The sequence below is a fragment of the Nerophis lumbriciformis genome, linkage group LG21 (genome assembly GCF_033978685.3).
Source record: "Nerophis lumbriciformis linkage group LG21, RoL_Nlum_v2.1, whole genome shotgun sequence".
NCBI classification, from domain to species: domain Eukaryota; kingdom Metazoa; phylum Chordata; class Actinopteri; order Syngnathiformes; family Syngnathidae; genus Nerophis; species Nerophis lumbriciformis.
Window position 1 is genome coordinate 21,531,762 of NC_084568.2, and position 16,915 is coordinate 21,548,676.

General features: G+C 39.0%; 1 protein-coding gene across 1 annotated transcript in view; it reads left to right on the forward strand.

Moving 5' to 3' along the window:
- Positions 1-16,915, forward strand: part of slc44a4 (solute carrier family 44 member 4) — a 48,118-nt gene that overhangs the window by 12,717 nt on the left and 18,486 nt on the right. The window contains exons 2-11 of the mRNA XM_061982620.2: positions 3,877-3,925; positions 4,065-4,138; positions 10,924-11,002; positions 11,086-11,185; positions 11,292-11,417; positions 11,524-11,584; positions 14,526-14,646; positions 15,203-15,286; positions 15,473-15,585; positions 15,747-15,869. Coding sequence (XP_061838604.1) covers positions 3,877-3,925; positions 4,065-4,138; positions 10,924-11,002; positions 11,086-11,185; positions 11,292-11,417; positions 11,524-11,584; positions 14,526-14,646; positions 15,203-15,286; positions 15,473-15,585; positions 15,747-15,869 — 930 coding nt within the window. The remainder of the gene's footprint in view (positions 1-3,876; positions 3,926-4,064; positions 4,139-10,923; positions 11,003-11,085; positions 11,186-11,291; positions 11,418-11,523; positions 11,585-14,525; positions 14,647-15,202; positions 15,287-15,472; positions 15,586-15,746; positions 15,870-16,915) is intronic.

The following is a 16,915-nucleotide window of genomic DNA, read 5'->3' on the forward strand; positions in this document are numbered from 1 at the left end:
TTGTGCACCTTTTTTTACTTAGAAGGATCATATTATGATTTTTTTTTCTACATTTAAAACACTTCCTCGTGGTCTACATAATATGTAGTGGTGGTGCTTTGGTCAACATTTTGCAATGATTTTTTTTTATTTTAAAGACCATCTTCAAGCAAGTCTTATTAGAGTGTCCACCCGGAGATCGGTAGGTTGTGAGTTCAAACCCCGGCCGAGTCATACCAAAGACTATAAAAATGGGACCCATTACCTCACTACTTGGCACTCAGCATCAAGGGTTGGAATTGGGGGATAAATCACCAAAGATTATTCCCGGGCGCGGCCACCGCTGCTGCCCCTTCTCCCCTCACCTCCCAGGGAGTGAACAAGGACAAATTTCACCACACCTAGTGTGTGTGTGACAATCATTGGTACTTTAACTTTAACTTTAACTTTATTTACTGTATGTACCGAAGCCCCGTCGACTGCGTCTCCACTCCGTCAGCCGTGTTGTAGTTTTTGGTGCTTTCATATCGGGTCTACTGACTGATATAAGTTAGAACTATATAGGGCTGCAGCTAACGATTATTTTTCTATCGATTAATCTATAGATCATTTTTTTCGATTAATCGGTTAATCTATAGATTATTTTTTCGATTAATCTATAGATTATTTTTCCTTTTACCGATTATTTTTTTTATTTAAAATGAAGAGGAAAAAATAAATGTAGGCCAGTTTTTTCAAAAGGCATGGCTTTTATTTACAAAAAAAAAAGTATGGCCACTCAGTCAACATTGACAACAACATGACAAAATATTCTGTAACAATGTAAACATTTAAAACTTTTAACATTTAACAAAATTAAAAGTAGCTTATTTGCTTTTTAATGTGCAAATATAAAAGTAAACATCCAGTGCAAATCTTAATATTCTGGAATAGTATAAGCATTTAAAAAGTAAAAGTATTGCTTATTTTGCTTTAAAATGTGCAAAAATAAAGATAAACATCCAATACAAAAAAGTGCAAAACGGAAATATTCTGTAACAAGTGTAAACATTTCAACAAAAGTAAAAGTATTGCTTATTTGCTAAAATGTGCAAAAATAAAGCTAAACATCCAATACAAAAAAGTGTACAGTGTAAACATTTCAACAAAAGTAAAAGTATTGCTTATTTTGCTTAATAACACAACAATGATAGTATGATTAAAGTGAAAGTTAATTGTTGGTTTGTACATAGTATATGTAACTGTTAATGTTGTAAAAGGTATTTGCACAACTAATTAACGTTAGCGTTTGTGACACGTCTTGTGCCGTGGGGTTCTTTCAGGACCGACAGACTGAACGCCAGACGGCTTTGCCAGGTTTACAATCTTTTAATTTTACACAAAGTCTTTTCTCTTCCAACTCTTTTCTCTTTCTTTCCTCGCTTTTCAGCTCCTCTTCCTCGCTCGCTCGTCGTCCCCTGTCTCTTGCGGCGTCGCTCCCGGCGCGCCCCGCCTCGCCGCTCGCTCGCCGCCGCCGCCTCTCCACAGCGTTAAAGAGGAGCGCGTCTTTGTAAACACTGAACAGGCACGCCAAACGCGCCTCTCAGAGCAAACGGTGCTTTAGTTTATGAATTTACAACGCAGATACAAATGACACATTCATGTTTTTGTGTAATAATGACAACGTATACGCACGCGGACGATTGACTTGTTGATGGTGATGGCAAGAACGCTGTCGGGGGTTTTCTTTTCAAATGTTCGTTCATAGCCGTTGTGCTGCTATGATAGGCCATTTCCGCTCGACACAGTGTGCATACAACAACATTATTAGGCCGTTTATTGAAATACTCCGACACTTTTGACGACTTTTGGCGTGCTTTTTTCCCCTCGCTCGCATCGTCTGCTTTGCGCTCCGCCATGACAGTAGTGTGACGTAAATATGCGACGCGCCGACGCACAAAAACGGCGTCGACGTATTTACGTAACCGATGACGTCGACTACGTCGACGCGTCGTTTCAGCCTTAGAACTATACGCTACTTCACGCTACAGTGGAGGATTTTAGCATGTATTTAACCTGTTTTGATAGCCAGAGACAAACAGCCAAAAATAACACGTTGACGCATACAAAAGACATCACAAGGTCAGAAATTTCAGTACATCCATACTATTTTTTTTGCTTACATGAGCAACCTAGTTTTGAATGGTTTCAACAAGCCGAATTGGGTGTTGTTCCGCTGGCCAAATTAAAAGGTTTGGCAGGCCGGATGTGGCTAGCGGGCCGCCAGCTGAATAGCACCTGCTGTGCATTGTATTTAAATTAAGTGTGACATCATCGTTCTTGCTCATCAGACTCTAAACCAGTGGTTCTTAACCTGGGTTCGATTGAACCCTAGGGGTTCGGTGAGTCGGCCTCAGGGGTTCGGCGGAGCCTCCGCCGCAGAGGTCAAGACACACCTGACTCATCGTGTAAATAAAAACTTCTCCCTATCGGCGTATTATGGATACCCCCAAACAATGTTCCCTCTAATTTTCCATCTGATTTGCAGGTGTGTAATTTGTTGTGGTTCATGCACAGTTCATTTTGTGCACCAGTAAAAAACATATAACTTTGTCTTGAATTTGAAAAAAAAAAACATTTTATTTTTTACTAAAGAAGGGTTCGGTGAATGCGCATATGAAACTGGCGGGGTTCCGTACCTCCAACAAGGTTAAGAACCACTGCTCTAAACACAGAAAAATCATGCCAAAAGACGCTGTAGTACTCTCCGTCGCCACACATACTGAGTTGGGGTGACGTATGAGAAGTAGCAAGCACTTGTTAAGTTAAAGTTAAGTTAAAGTACCAATGATTGTCACACACACACACCAGGTGTGGTGAAATTTGTCCTCTGCATTTGACCCATCCCCTTGATCACCCCCTGGGAGGTGAGGGGAGCAGTGGGCAGCAGCGGTGCCGCGCCCAGGAATCATTTTTGGTGATTTAACCCCCAATTCCAACCCTTGATGCTGAGTGCCAAGCAGGGAGGTAATGGTTGTTTTTATCACGCCATCTTTTGCCATCAAAGAACTCAATTGCTTTTGTTTAAAAATACTTTATTTACACAAACCAGATACAATAAATATATTTTAATGCTCTGCTGAATGAATGACTGCCTACCAAGATGGAGGATTAAATATACAAGCTCAAAAACATCTCCAAAGTGGACGTTTAGACAAAATACAGTGGAAGGTAATCAGACTCCAAACAAAATTCTGCTTAGCGCTCCCATTTAGCCAAGGTTGGCCCTGCTTGGCACACACCAACACTGGCAGAGGCCGTTCTCTGTTAAACTGGCATGAAGCTTTTTTCCAAGTCACCCTTTACTGCAAATGCACAACATTGTGAAATCGGACACTGGTGTCATTGCAAGAGGCCGATGAACAGGTTCCTTTGTTGAAATCCTATTATCATGCTTCCTCTTGTCACTCTTTTGCTCACCTTGAATGAAACTACTAGCAGTCTGTTATATTCTGTTTTTTTTCATTATGTCTGTTTGGAGTCCTTCATAACATTGTAAATTCAAAAGAAATTCAAAAAAATTAACTTGTTGTTCTTTATGTGGCCTCATGATATTTGTTGTTGATGTACCTTCCTGCAATTAGTCATTCAGTTTGTTCCAGGAAGTATTTTCTTTTGTAATGATTACATTTACAGCACCTGTAAGCACTCCCCCAGTACAAATAGTTCCTTCTCAGGTCTATTAAAATTCCACATTCATTCAGCACAGTAATGTATTAACTTTAAAATGATGCAAGACGCTGTGGACCCACAAACAATAAAGGTTTTAATAAGGCAATGACACAATGCCACAACTGGCCAGTAGTGGATGTTGTATGTGTGGGAACAAATATTTACTGTCTGCTTTTTCTGTCCCAGGTGAACCGGCCGAGTTTGATCCTAGCTTTAATGGACCCATAAAAAAGAGGTGATTCTCAATAAAAAAAAAAAATTCCCACTGCATTTCCTTATGTGCTGTGAAGGTCAAGCTTAGCTCGTATTAATTGACAGAATCACAATTAAGACCCTAAATACTGTAAATTTTGCTGTGCTGTTTTTTCTTCCAGAGGGTGCACTGATATCATCTGCTGTGTGCTGTTTCTAGTGGTCCTCCTTGGATACATAGCAGTCGGAATTGTAGGTGAGCGTAACTACACTACTTGACATACTTCAAGTCCATTTGTCACATTCCCACTCTGAAACATTACGTATCTATAGCACATATTTTCCTCCACACTTCCTGTTTTATTTCCTCATAGACTGTTTTATATTCCTGCACCTCTCTAAATAATAAACCCATTGTTAGTTACACTTTGACTTTTGTGGATGCTCTCATCATTAATGATGTCCAATGGAACAATGTGTTACCCTCCTCTATGATGCTTTTGTCGTTTATGCCTTTATGTTGTTTTCTGTTTGTTTTTGAAACTTTTTTTGAAATCCCCTGCATTATCAGGCCACCCTTTTAATATGATTTTCTTCAGGCTTCTGATTGGCCAAGGTCTTTACATTTAGGACTTATAGTGATACCTACTACTACTTTGGCATGCATAAAGTAATAATTTGTCTCTGTTCTACCCTATGAATGCTGTATACTCATGTTAAACAATGCCAACACGTCAAATCATGAGCCTGCAAGCAGTTTTGTATGACTCTGTCGCTGTCTTTTTTAACAGTGGGCAACTACAATGTTCCAGACATACTTATTTATGTGGGCATTCAAGTTAAATGCTTTTGACCAGCACCTTTCTGCCCCTCGTTTGTGCTGAGACTGTAGGCTGCAGCCTCCTGTGTCATGCCCTCTCGCTTTTATACCCACCCGCCTGCTCTGATTTCTAAAAAGAAAAATACTTCCGTGTTTATTTGCCCTCTACATTTTACACAGGATGGTTTTGTCGACAAAGATGGATTAACCACAACATAAATGAAATTACTAGGTTAGGTTACTTTATTGGTACTTAAAGGTAAACTTGTTTTGCAGCCAGAAACCAATGTTCCTCCTAACTTGTACTAAACTAAACTAAACTAAAGTAAAGAAAAATACTTCCGTGTTTATTTGCCCTCTACATTTTACACAGGATGGTTTTGTCGTCAAAGATGGATTAACCGCAACATAAATTAAATTACTAGGTTAGGTTACTTTATTGGTACTTAAAGGTAAACTTGTTTTGCAGCCAGAAACCAATGTTCCCCCTAACTTGTACTAAACTAAACTAAACTAAAGAAAAATACTTCTGTGTTTATTTGCCCTCTACATTTTACACAGGATGGTTTTGTCGACAAAGATGGATTAACCGCAACATAAATTAAGTTACTAGGTTAGGTTACTTTATTGGTACTTAAAGGTAAACTTGTTTTGCAGCCAGAAACCAATGTTCCCCCTAACTTGTACTAAACTAAACTAAACTAAACTAAAGAAAAATACTTCTGTGTTTATTTGCCCTCTACATTTTACACAGGATGGTTTTGTCGACAAAGATGGATTAACCGCAACATAAATTAAGTTACTAGGTTAGGTTACTTTATTGGTACTTAAAGGTAAACTTGTTTTGCAGCCAGAAACCAATGTTCCCCCTAACTTGTACTAAACTAAACTAAAGAAAAATACTTCTGTGTTTATTTGCCCTCTACATTTTACACAGGATGGTTTTGTCGACAAAGATGGATTAACCGCAACATAAATTAAGTTACTAGGTTAGGTTACTTTATTGGTACATAAAGGTAAACTTGTTTTGCAGCCAGAAACCAATGTTCCCCCTAACTTGTACTAAACTAAACTAAACTAAACTAAAGAAAAATACTTCTGTGTTTATTTGCCCTCTACATTTTACACAGGATGGTTTTGTCGTCAAAGATGGATTAACCACAACATAAATTAAATTACTAGGTTAGGTTACTTTATTGGTACTTTAAGGTAAACTTGTTTTGCAGCCAGAAACCAATGTTCCCCCTAACTTGTACTAAACTAAAATGTGTGCAGCATCAGACGTGCACATACCATGTGGCCATACCAGCAGCACACTTGTCCCAAACCTGACAACATAACAAGTTAAATGTCTTATTATTATAATCAAAAGACAGCAGTAATTTGAATTTGATTATTTTCTAATAAAGGTGAGTTGGCCCGCTTTCAATGAAAGTTTAAAAATATATATATTATACTACTATTGTATGCCTGGGTGGGGGTCTTGCTTTGGAAATTATTTGTACCCCATTCAGAGTTTACAATTGGTTCCCCTTAAAACATTTGCATGTTGTACACTGAGATCTGTGCTGTAGAACAATCATTGGATAAAGTAACTTGATGTCAGTATAATATATCATTACAGTTTTATTAGTAAAAGCATTTGATGATTAATATCATATAAATTAAGATTTTTTTTTATAAATTACAAACAGAAGAAGTCTGGAGGTAAAGTCATAGAAAAGTTTCTTAAGGGCAAAAATTATGACCAAAGTGGTGACGCTGTATTTTCATTTGCACTTCAATTTTATTGACAGTTTTTTTAAGACACATCAATTATTGTTATTATTATTAACTTAGTTAAAATTTCCTTATTTTAACACAGTGTAATTGTATGTGAATGTGTTTTTCATCAGTCCCTTTTTTTGCAGTATATTTGATTAATAATTTATTTTTGTAATTAGCCTGACCTAAGCCTTGATAATAATATTTGTTATCAACACATGGTTTCATATTTCACAAGACTGTTCACTGTAAGTGGGTTAGGTCAAATTGTTGAAAACGATTAAAATCAAGAGTAAGATTACTAATTCAGTGGTAATTTTTGAGTGGACCTTGGGCCTCTTTGTAGTGGAAAAGTTGGGCCCAAGATCATGAATGTTAAGAACTCTTGGTCTATACCACAAGAAAGTGTTTTAAAATAATTTAGAATCATCATAAGTCCACTTTAAAGTGTGGACAGAGATTGTTCTGTAAAATACATTTGTATGTACTGTACATTGGGACACTTCCTAAAGCCGTCAGTCTGGTTATCATCTTGTTAAACCATATCTAGCCAATTTCCCAGTAAGCTGGACCATTTTAACGGTGTCATTTAACTTGTTTCAAGGCGCAGTACGTAATCCCTTATCTGAGGTCAATACAAAGTCTGTGTGCAAGCAGCTTAGTTTGACCTCATTAAGTTATGTCACTGGATCCCATGCAGTCGAATTTCTATTCTTTTGAGTAACAATCGACCCAACAAAGAAGGAGCATCATTCATTATTGCAATATTTTTTTAAATTGTGTGTGGCTTCAGTGGAAGAGTAAAAGCTTGAGAAAAATAATGAACAGAACAGATGGTCTTTATTGTTATTGCAGAACAGAAATTAATCTTCGGTGGGCTATTAGAAAACTTACAGGACAGAACAATAAGAGATACAAGACAAAAACAGTGATTAAAAATTTAAGGGATGTAAAAGATGTAGTAGTGATTCTAGATGGGAAAATGTTGGATATTGTTCATACTCTAAAAAAATCAGCTTCTCTATGAAAAAAAAACTTGGATGTAAATGTAAAGAGTCACTGTCTTCTGAGAATAATTTAACACAATCTGAATAGGTGTCAACACTACACCTCAGAGTTAACCTCTACAAATTGTGGCCAAAGTGTGAATATGTATAGTAGTGTGAGCACCATTGTTATCTTGCACTGTCTTAAACCTCTCGGCCATTTAGTTCCCCACAGGTGCACAGATTGTTCCCGGAATTTTCCATTATCACAAAGCTGGTGGATGTTACATTCTTTGGGCTCGTGCTCATTTAGGCCTGGGGGCATACTTTGTAACCCGTCTGTTGCGCCTTCACCCTGCCCGCGGATCAAATTGGTCTGCAGATTGAAAGACAAGTGCACGAGGAAAAACTAGCCAAAAGCCTAAAATGTCAACACAAACTCTTAAGGTGTCAGGAAGAGAGATTTACACACGTACTAAAACACAACCACTATATCTGGCATTATTTACATATTTTGCCCATCCTTCACTTTCACCTTCTGCATCCTCATCACGGCAGCTGTCATCTTTGAGGTGTTTTTCAGTTCCATATCATGTTGGAAAACTGACATAATACAGCCTATTTTGGAATTCTTGTTTTCCGCGGCCAGCACTCATGCAGCCTCAGACTATAACACTACCACCACCATGCTTGACTCTATGCAAAACTCGACTTGATCATTTTGATACTTGTGTAGCAAGATGTCTAGACAACACTGGCTTTCTGCTTTCTGCTTTCTGCTATACAAGTTGTACACTGACTACCCTTAAGTCAAAAAATGCATGTATACCATGCTATTTCTAAATCATTTGCTTGGTGTGCACTGTGTTCGAGGAGAAGCGTGCACTGTTGTAAATAGAGTAAAAGAAGAGGCACAACTCTGACACTAAGACCGAACAGCAAATGGTAGTAATGCTCCTTTTACTAATTAAGGTGTAGACTACCTCAGATTATACTAACCTACTCATCCAAAGCTAAAATGTCTTTGTTAAAAAGGAGAGTAAAGTTTTCCAATAAAAATAGACCACTTCCTAGAATGTAAAACCTGTGTGCTTAGTGTGTAATCACATGTCGGTGCTCAAGGAATATACCAGTATTTCGCGTCACTCGTCAAAGCAAAAAATATCTTGCTCGCACAACTAAGACGAGAGAAGATATATTATATTCGTATAATTCTTAGTTCCAAATACCTTAGACTTAAGTGTTTTTCTTGTATTTGTCAGCACACTTGCTTTTAGAAATCTGAGATTGTTCATGATATGTTTTGTGAATGAATATTTAATACCGTATTTTTCGGACTATTAGGCGCATTTAAAATCCTTTCATTTTCTCAAAACTTATAACCCGGTGCGCCTAATGTACGGAATAATTTTGGTTGTGCTTACCGACCTCTGAGCTATTTTATTTGGTACATGGTCTAATGATAAGTGTGACCAGTAGATGGCAGTCACACATAAGAGATACGTGTAGACTGCAATATGTCTCAAGTAAACAACACCAAAATGTTGTATGTTCCATCAAAAATATACAACATTAGACACGGTGCTCAACAATCCATCAAAATGTTTTAGTACGACTTTGGTAAGCTATGAAGCCGCACCGCATGATGGATTGTACTGTGCTTCAACATACGAGTATTATTATGGTGTATTAATAAGGTAAAACATATCTGGCATTTTGTTTCGCAATATTATTCAAAAGCAACTTTTCTTACCTTCTGGTACCTGCTGATCCGTATTTGGGATCTTCATAAGTCCTGAAAATTTGCGCCCGTCCGCCTTTGTAATCCGTGGCGACACCGTAGTCGATAAACTTCTTCTTTTTCTCGATCTGCTTGTTATGGGACATTCATCCTCCACTGTTGCCATTTCTAATATAAAGTAGTGTAAAGTTCTTACTTATATCTGTCAGTAAACTCGCCATGAAAGCACTAAAATATACCGGTATAGTGAGTTTACATAATTCACCCAAAGAACTTTAGTTATTAGAGAGTTCCGGTCGGACGTTTTTTCACGGGACACATTTCCGGCATTCTTGTTGCACTAGTGAGCCACAGATGAAAAGATACTACTCCGTTATTGATAACAGTTAGCTCCATCTTTTGACACTTCTTCCACACCTGTCCTTGCACGCTACACCGCTACAACAAAGATGATGGAGAAAAGATGCTGCCGAAGGTGAGCCACGTAAATAAGACCGCCCACAAAACGGCGCATCCTGAAGCGACTGTCAGCAAGCGGCTTGAAGATGATCTGTAAAACATAATCTATGCAACATTTTGACCAAAGAACCACCATTACATGTTATGTAGACAACAAGGAAGTGTTTTCAATTTAGAACAAAAAAATATATACATATATATGACACTTTAATGCGCCCTATAATCCGGTGTGCCTTTTGTATGAAAATAGACCTGACTAGACCTGCTCATCGGCAGTGCGCCTTATAATCAGGTGCGCCCTATGGTCCGTAAAATATGGTAAATATGAAGATTTTCTTATGTATTTATTTGAATGAAAACAAATGGAACATGAACTTACTGTATTCTATCAATAGGTCATTATGTCAGTGTTTTCCATACAGTCTTTAACTGTAGTGGCCCACCAGAGTTAAAATTGGACCGCCGCATAAAGATTTTGTGGGGGGTTTTTGCCCTGGAAAACTGTCTGTTTAGCTTTTTGATCCAACTCCACACAACAGATAGCATTGTAACTCTGCTTTCTAACACACATCATGCGCACACACCACAGCTGACTTAGTCGCGCATTTTGACGCATTTGTTCATTGGTATGGTGAGATTTTGTACATACGATGACGTGCACATTATCTTTAAAATCAATTGATTAATCAAGTAATTAAAAAAATGCAAACATAAAATAAATGGATACCCATCCACCCAAAAATTTTAACTAAAAAAATATATATTTAAAATGATCACGCACTTGCATGGAGCCCAGGAAACACCATGAATATTATTTATAATCACCCGCGCGTGTTATAAGAGCCAAACCAACACATGTAAGTCAATAATTTAATGTAAAAAGGTTTAAAAACATGATATAATGTCACACACACAAGGCTCTTGTTTTACTAGTTTACACACATACAGTTTTGTGTCACGATCAATTTTAGATCAAAATTAGAGGATGATGTCATATAGCGACCCAATGCCACCATTCCTGTGGGAAACACTGTTATGATTGTAGTGGTCTGGCCTACTTGGCATTTTTAAGGGTTTGTCTGGCCCCTAAACCAAAATTTAGTTTGACACCCCTGATCTAGACCACAAGGAAGTGTGTTAAATGTAGTTTGAAATCATCATCGGCCCCCTTTAGGTACTTCCCCAGTTAGTCTCTAATATTATGCATGTACTAGTGTAACTGCATGTGTATACTGGATCTATACCTAATATGTGTTTATTCCTTTTATCAGCGTGGCTTTATGGAGATCCCCGGCATGTTCTTTTTCCGAGGAATTCAACTGGATGGTATTGTGGCACTGGACCAAATAAGTGATTAATTTTAACCTCTACCAACATCAAAGTATCAAGCCATTTAAGCGATACTGTATTAATTAGTTTTCTTCTCCCTTCAGAGACCGACCCACACTTTTGTACTTTGACATTGTCAAATGTGCGACGTCGGTCAACGTGATGGCTACGGCTCTCAATGGGTTCCAGTGTCCAACCACACAGGTACAGTGCAGTGGTTTAGTCGTGGCTGATGTGCAGCCAACGTTTTTGCTAAGCATGCTGCCATTTCTTCACATTAATCTCCCTCATTTACTGTACTATTCAACAGGTATGTGTGGCAAAGTGCCCCACTAATTTCTCCGCTGTGGGGCCGCTTGCATACGCCCAGCAACCTGCAGAGGTTTTCAACCAAAATCTATGTGCACCATCCGTAAACCTGTCAGACATTGGCCTGGTAAGTTTGTTTAAGCAGAGTACATTGTTTAGTGTGTTTACATCAGACTTAAGTTGGTCTACCAGCACTTTTTAATACGATAAAATGTTTTTTTTTGTTTTTTTAGTCTGTTAAAGAAATTGTGGAGAAGGATCTGTGTCCTTTCTATACTATTCCCACAATCGCTGGTAAGTGTAAATATGACTCTTTGGTATATGGTTCAATTCACTTGGTCTTCTTAATACAGTGGGACCTCGGAAGTAGGATTGGGTACCGAAACCCAGTTCCACAATAGCACTGGTGCAGACGTAAACGATAATATCCAGATAAAAAAAAATAGCTATCTGTGCCTCATTTCAGTGCAAAATTAATACAGACTCAACCACCTGCAACAAGGGCTTGGCAGTGGTATTGTGCAAGTTACATCAAGAACTATCTCACTTCCCCATAACTTATTTAGCGGCAGTTACGTTCATGCACACTGACACTAATAACGTTTATTTTTTGATAATCTTTATTTTAATAACAATGTGATATAAAACGTTGTCTACAAAACAAACATTATGTACTGTATCAAGCATTCAGTTTTCTAATCCATGGTGAAAAGTGACAATAACTAATCTGTATAGAAACAGAAATGATCAGCTCTGCAGCCTTAAATTAAACAGAAGACAAAGTAATACATTTTATTTTCTTCCAATACATGAGTCCATCCATCCATCCATCTTCTTCCGCTTATCCGAGGTCGGGTCGCGGGGGCAGCAGCCTAAGCAGGGAAGCCCAGACTTCCCTCTCCCCAGCCACTTCGTCCAGCTCTTCCTGTGGGACCCCGAGGCGTTCCCAGGCCAGCCGGGAGACATAGTCTTCCCAACGTGTCCTGGGTCTTCCCCGCGGCCTCCTACCGGTCGGACGTGCCCTAAACACCTCCCTAGGGAGGTGTTCGGGTGGCATCCTGACCAGATGCCCGAACCACCTCATCTGGCTCCTCTCGATGTGGAGGAGCAGCGGCTTTACTTTGAGCTCCCCCCGGATGGCAGAGCTTCTCACCCTATCTCTAAGGGAGAGCCCCGCCACCCGGCGGCGGAAACTCATTTCGGCCGCTTGTACCCGTGATCTTGTCCTTTCGGTCATAACCCAAAGCTCATGACCATAGGTGAGGATGGGAACGTAGATCGACCGGTAAATTGAGAGCTTTGCCTTCCGGCTCAGCTCCTTCTTCACCACAACGGATCGATACAGCGTCCGCATTACTGAAGACGCCGCACCGATCCGCCTGTCGATCTCACGATCCACTCTTCCCTCACTCGTGAACAAGACTCCGAGGTACTTGAACTCCTCCACTTGGGGCAAGATCTCCTCCCCAACCCGGAGATGGCACTCCACCCTTTTCCGGGCGAGAACCATGGACTCGGACTTGGAGGTGCTGATGAGTCAATACTGACAATTACAAAATCTACTTTTTGGTTTAGCCTACAGCTACAGATATGGATTTAAGTGAAGTGCCTTTTTTAAAAAAAATGAACATTCAATAAAAATCGATAGTTAAAATTCAGTTGGGATTTTAATATTATTGTTATCCTTTTCTGTTACGTATTCTTTTTTTATACAAAAACATAAGTAAAACATTCAAATGTCACAGCAAGTGACTTCACAGAAGCTCCTTCGTGAAAATTGCGAGGGAAGGAAGTGACTGGTCCAAGCGCTTGCACGCACTGATCATGTCCTCCGGTACTGACTGTGTAGTGACAACGCCAAGAGTAGCCCTCGTAACACTGCTAGCGCCAAAAAAACACAACACTTCCTCATTATGCACCAATATTAGTTACGGCCAGCGTGGTGCATTCACCACCCCCCTGGAATTATGCGGATCAAACATTACATTTTTGCATGTTCCCTATGTTCTCTATTGCTGAATTTGTTGTGCATGGATGTATTTCTTATTTTTAAATGTGTTATTAGTTATCATTTATTTTATATCTTTGAAGTATTACAATTACCATTCTGTTCAAATTGAATGTCATAAAATTCCATAAAAAGGCATTGTTTTTATGTGTTTACAAATATTAAGTACCGGTTCGAGCAATGTTTAAGCACTGGCATTGTTTTAAAAGTACCGATTTTGCAACTATTATAGTTTAAAATATACAATAAAAGATACATATCCTTACTTGGAAGTCAAATAAATGCCAAGTGGACCAAAATGTTCAAAAGTCTCTAAAATCAAAAGTTGGAGTCATGCATAGCGTTACACAAGATGTAATTTTTAAGTGTTGTGTTTAGTTATTTTGATGTTTTTTAACTTATTTTTACGCAAGTGAGATGCGTGTGGTGCATTTATGAAGTGGAGCACCTTCATGTCGCTTGTTCTTTAATTATGTTCAATGTGTTTTTACGTTTTATTATAACAGTTTCTAATAGATTTTTACAAATGTATAACATTCTAATAGTTTATTATTCTTCGGTCAATCGTCAACAAAATAAACAAACAGTTGTACATTCATAGATTGAAAATGAAAATGTTGCAAACCGAAAGGGTTTAGACTGAAGTTGAACACTTATTGCGCCTAACCCTATAAACAATGTCAAGTACAAGATGAACTTCCAAAAATTATGAAATGTCCTTTGTACAACATACTATAAATACACATTATACACAACATAAACACAGTTAAATTATATACACAGTAAAGACATGTGAAATATCCTTGTACACGTGTTAAACCTTTGTACCAATTTATATACTATATACAAACAATTGTACTTCCATTATTATTTATATCCCACATTTAGTATTTTAATTAACATTGATCATAGTATTAACTACTGTGTTGATTCAAGAGTGATATATTTTTTCAAGACATTGGTCTTAAAGTGTTTTTTAAATGTGTGAATGGAACTGGAACATTTTAAGGAATCATCCAAGCTGTTCCACAGTTGAACCCCACCTTCAAGAATGTAAATTGTAAATTTTTTAATGGCAACAGTTTGATCCTATACTTTATTATATTTATTTTCATTACTTCTTAAGGTTTCACAGTTTTTTTTCCTTTTGGTCAACTGTTGGCTTACAAAAACATGAACCACTAAAAAACATGAAAAACACTCATTATATTGTTCCTCTTTTTTTAGTACTAGGAAGATGTCTGCCTGATATCAAAGTGCTTGGGCAGATTCCGCCAGAGTTTTCCAACGTTCCGGGCTTGCCAACAGCTGTCAGTGACACGGTCAACCTCATCAAGAACGGCACTGGGTAGGAGTAGCTCTTACATTGTTTTACAGACAAACCCCAGGTTACACGCCCAGATTAAAAGATAACCACCTTAATAATCCCACTTGTTTTTCCTCTTTATCATCAGCAAAGGGTTGGTGGACTTGTGAGTGTGACAATCCTTAGAGTAGTGTTTGGTTGTAGTTATTCCCGTTGCTGTGCACCAGTCAAGCTGCACAGCGGTGCCATGTGAAACACTCATGAGACATACATACTGTATGCTAGTTTAACAGTAGTAGTCCACATAGATTTATGTTTCGTTTGCATGCTGTTCGTCTATGTTTGGATCTCAATAGTGATGCAGTGGAGAGAAAACTGACCTAAAAAGAGATTAAAGATATTAATGAACAATATTTAAATGCTCAAAATATTTTTATTATTAACAATGGCTTATCCAAACATATAATTTTCTTTACCACTGCATACATGTTAGTAGCACTAAAACTATTACAGCATGCTTTTGAAATAACTTTAACTTTAACTTAAATGTTGCCAATATTTACCACTGATGTTGTCATGTCATTTTTGTCTTTGACAGGGATATTTTAAATGGCTTCAATGCCAGGGACGTTGGCGTTCGCATCTTTGAGGATTTTGCATCATCATGGCCCTGGATCCTTCTGTTAGTTGATTGACACTACCACCTGTTGGCAGACACTGAGAACACCACATACTTAGTATCAACAATGGACCTATTTGATTACTACATTTTTATTTAATTTAATACTATTAATATTCTTATCATACTTTTGGACATAATTATATTGTGTTTTGTTTAATGGATATTTAATTCTCTATGTTTTTTTAGTGGTCTGGTAATCGCCATGGTGCTCAGCATGTTGTTCCTGTTGCTGCTGAGATTCACTGCCAGCGTCATGGTATGGGTCCTTATTGTAGCAGTCCTCAGCACGGGGGCATATGGTAAGCTTAACACTTCTTTACATTCTCCCTACTTTGAATGGGAATGAAAAGTCTAGTCATGATGAGATGATACATAACGAGTTAAGAAATATTTGTGCTATGTAGTGTAGCTTTTTGTTGGTTTGGCTCGTATAATTGTAAGGTGTGTGTCTTTGCAACAGGGATATGGCACTGCTACTGGGAGTATGATCGCTACAAGACACAAGCTGCTTCCATTACGGACGTTGGCTTCACCACTGACTTCAATGTTTATCTGCAAGTGCAAGAGACCTGGTTAGCTTTCTGTGAGTCTAACACATGTTTTTACTCACATGATTCACTATCTGTGCACAGTTTTTTTTTATTTAAAGATGCTGCTCATTCAACAAGCTGCTAAAGGAGGGCTATTCAACTAAATTGTTTAGGGGCCCACATTTCCAGAAAGCTAATAACTGGGGGCCAGACTGTTCCCTTCACTATCATTATTATTTTGTATATTCCTGAGAACCACAGTCCTCTGCAGTGGATATTTTATTTTATTTTATATTGTCAGTGCTACTAAATTTGAAAAAAAAAAATAGCCCTGTTTATTGGAGTTTGAATTCTTTGGGCACCTCACAATTCGGTTCCGATTCTTGGGGTGACGTTTTGATTCAAAATCGAGTCTTGATTCAAAACCATCCATCCATCCATCCATCTTCTTCCGCTTATCCGAGGTCGGGTCGCAGGGGCAGCAGCCTCAGCAGGGAAGCCCAGACTTCCCTCTCCCCAGCCACTTCGTCCAGCTCTTCCTGTGGGACCCCGAGGCGTTCCAAGGCCAGCCGGGAGACATAGTCTTCCCAACGTGTCCTGGGTCTTCCCCGCGGCCTCCTACTGGTCGGACGTGCCCTAAACACCTCCCTAGGGAGGCGTTCGGGTGGCATCCTGACCAGATGCCCGAACCACCTCATCTGGCTCCTCTCGATGTGGAGGAGCAGCGGCTTTACTTTGAGCTCCTCCCGGATGGCAGAGCTTCTCACCCTATCTCTAAGGGAGAGCCCCGCCACCCGGCGGCGGAAACTCATTTCGGCCGCTTGTACCCGTGATCTTGTCCTTTCGGTCATAACCCAAAGCTCATGACCATAGGTGAGGATGGGAACGTAGATCGACCGGTAAATTGAGAGCTTTGCCTTCCGGCTCAGCTCCTTCTTCACCACAACGGATTGATACAGCGTCCGCATTACTGAAGACGCCGCACTGATCCGCCTGTCGATCTCACGATCCACTCTTCCCTCACTCGTGAACAAGACTCCGAGGTACTTGAACTCCTCCACTTGGGTCAAGATCTCCTCCCCAACCCGGAGATGGCACT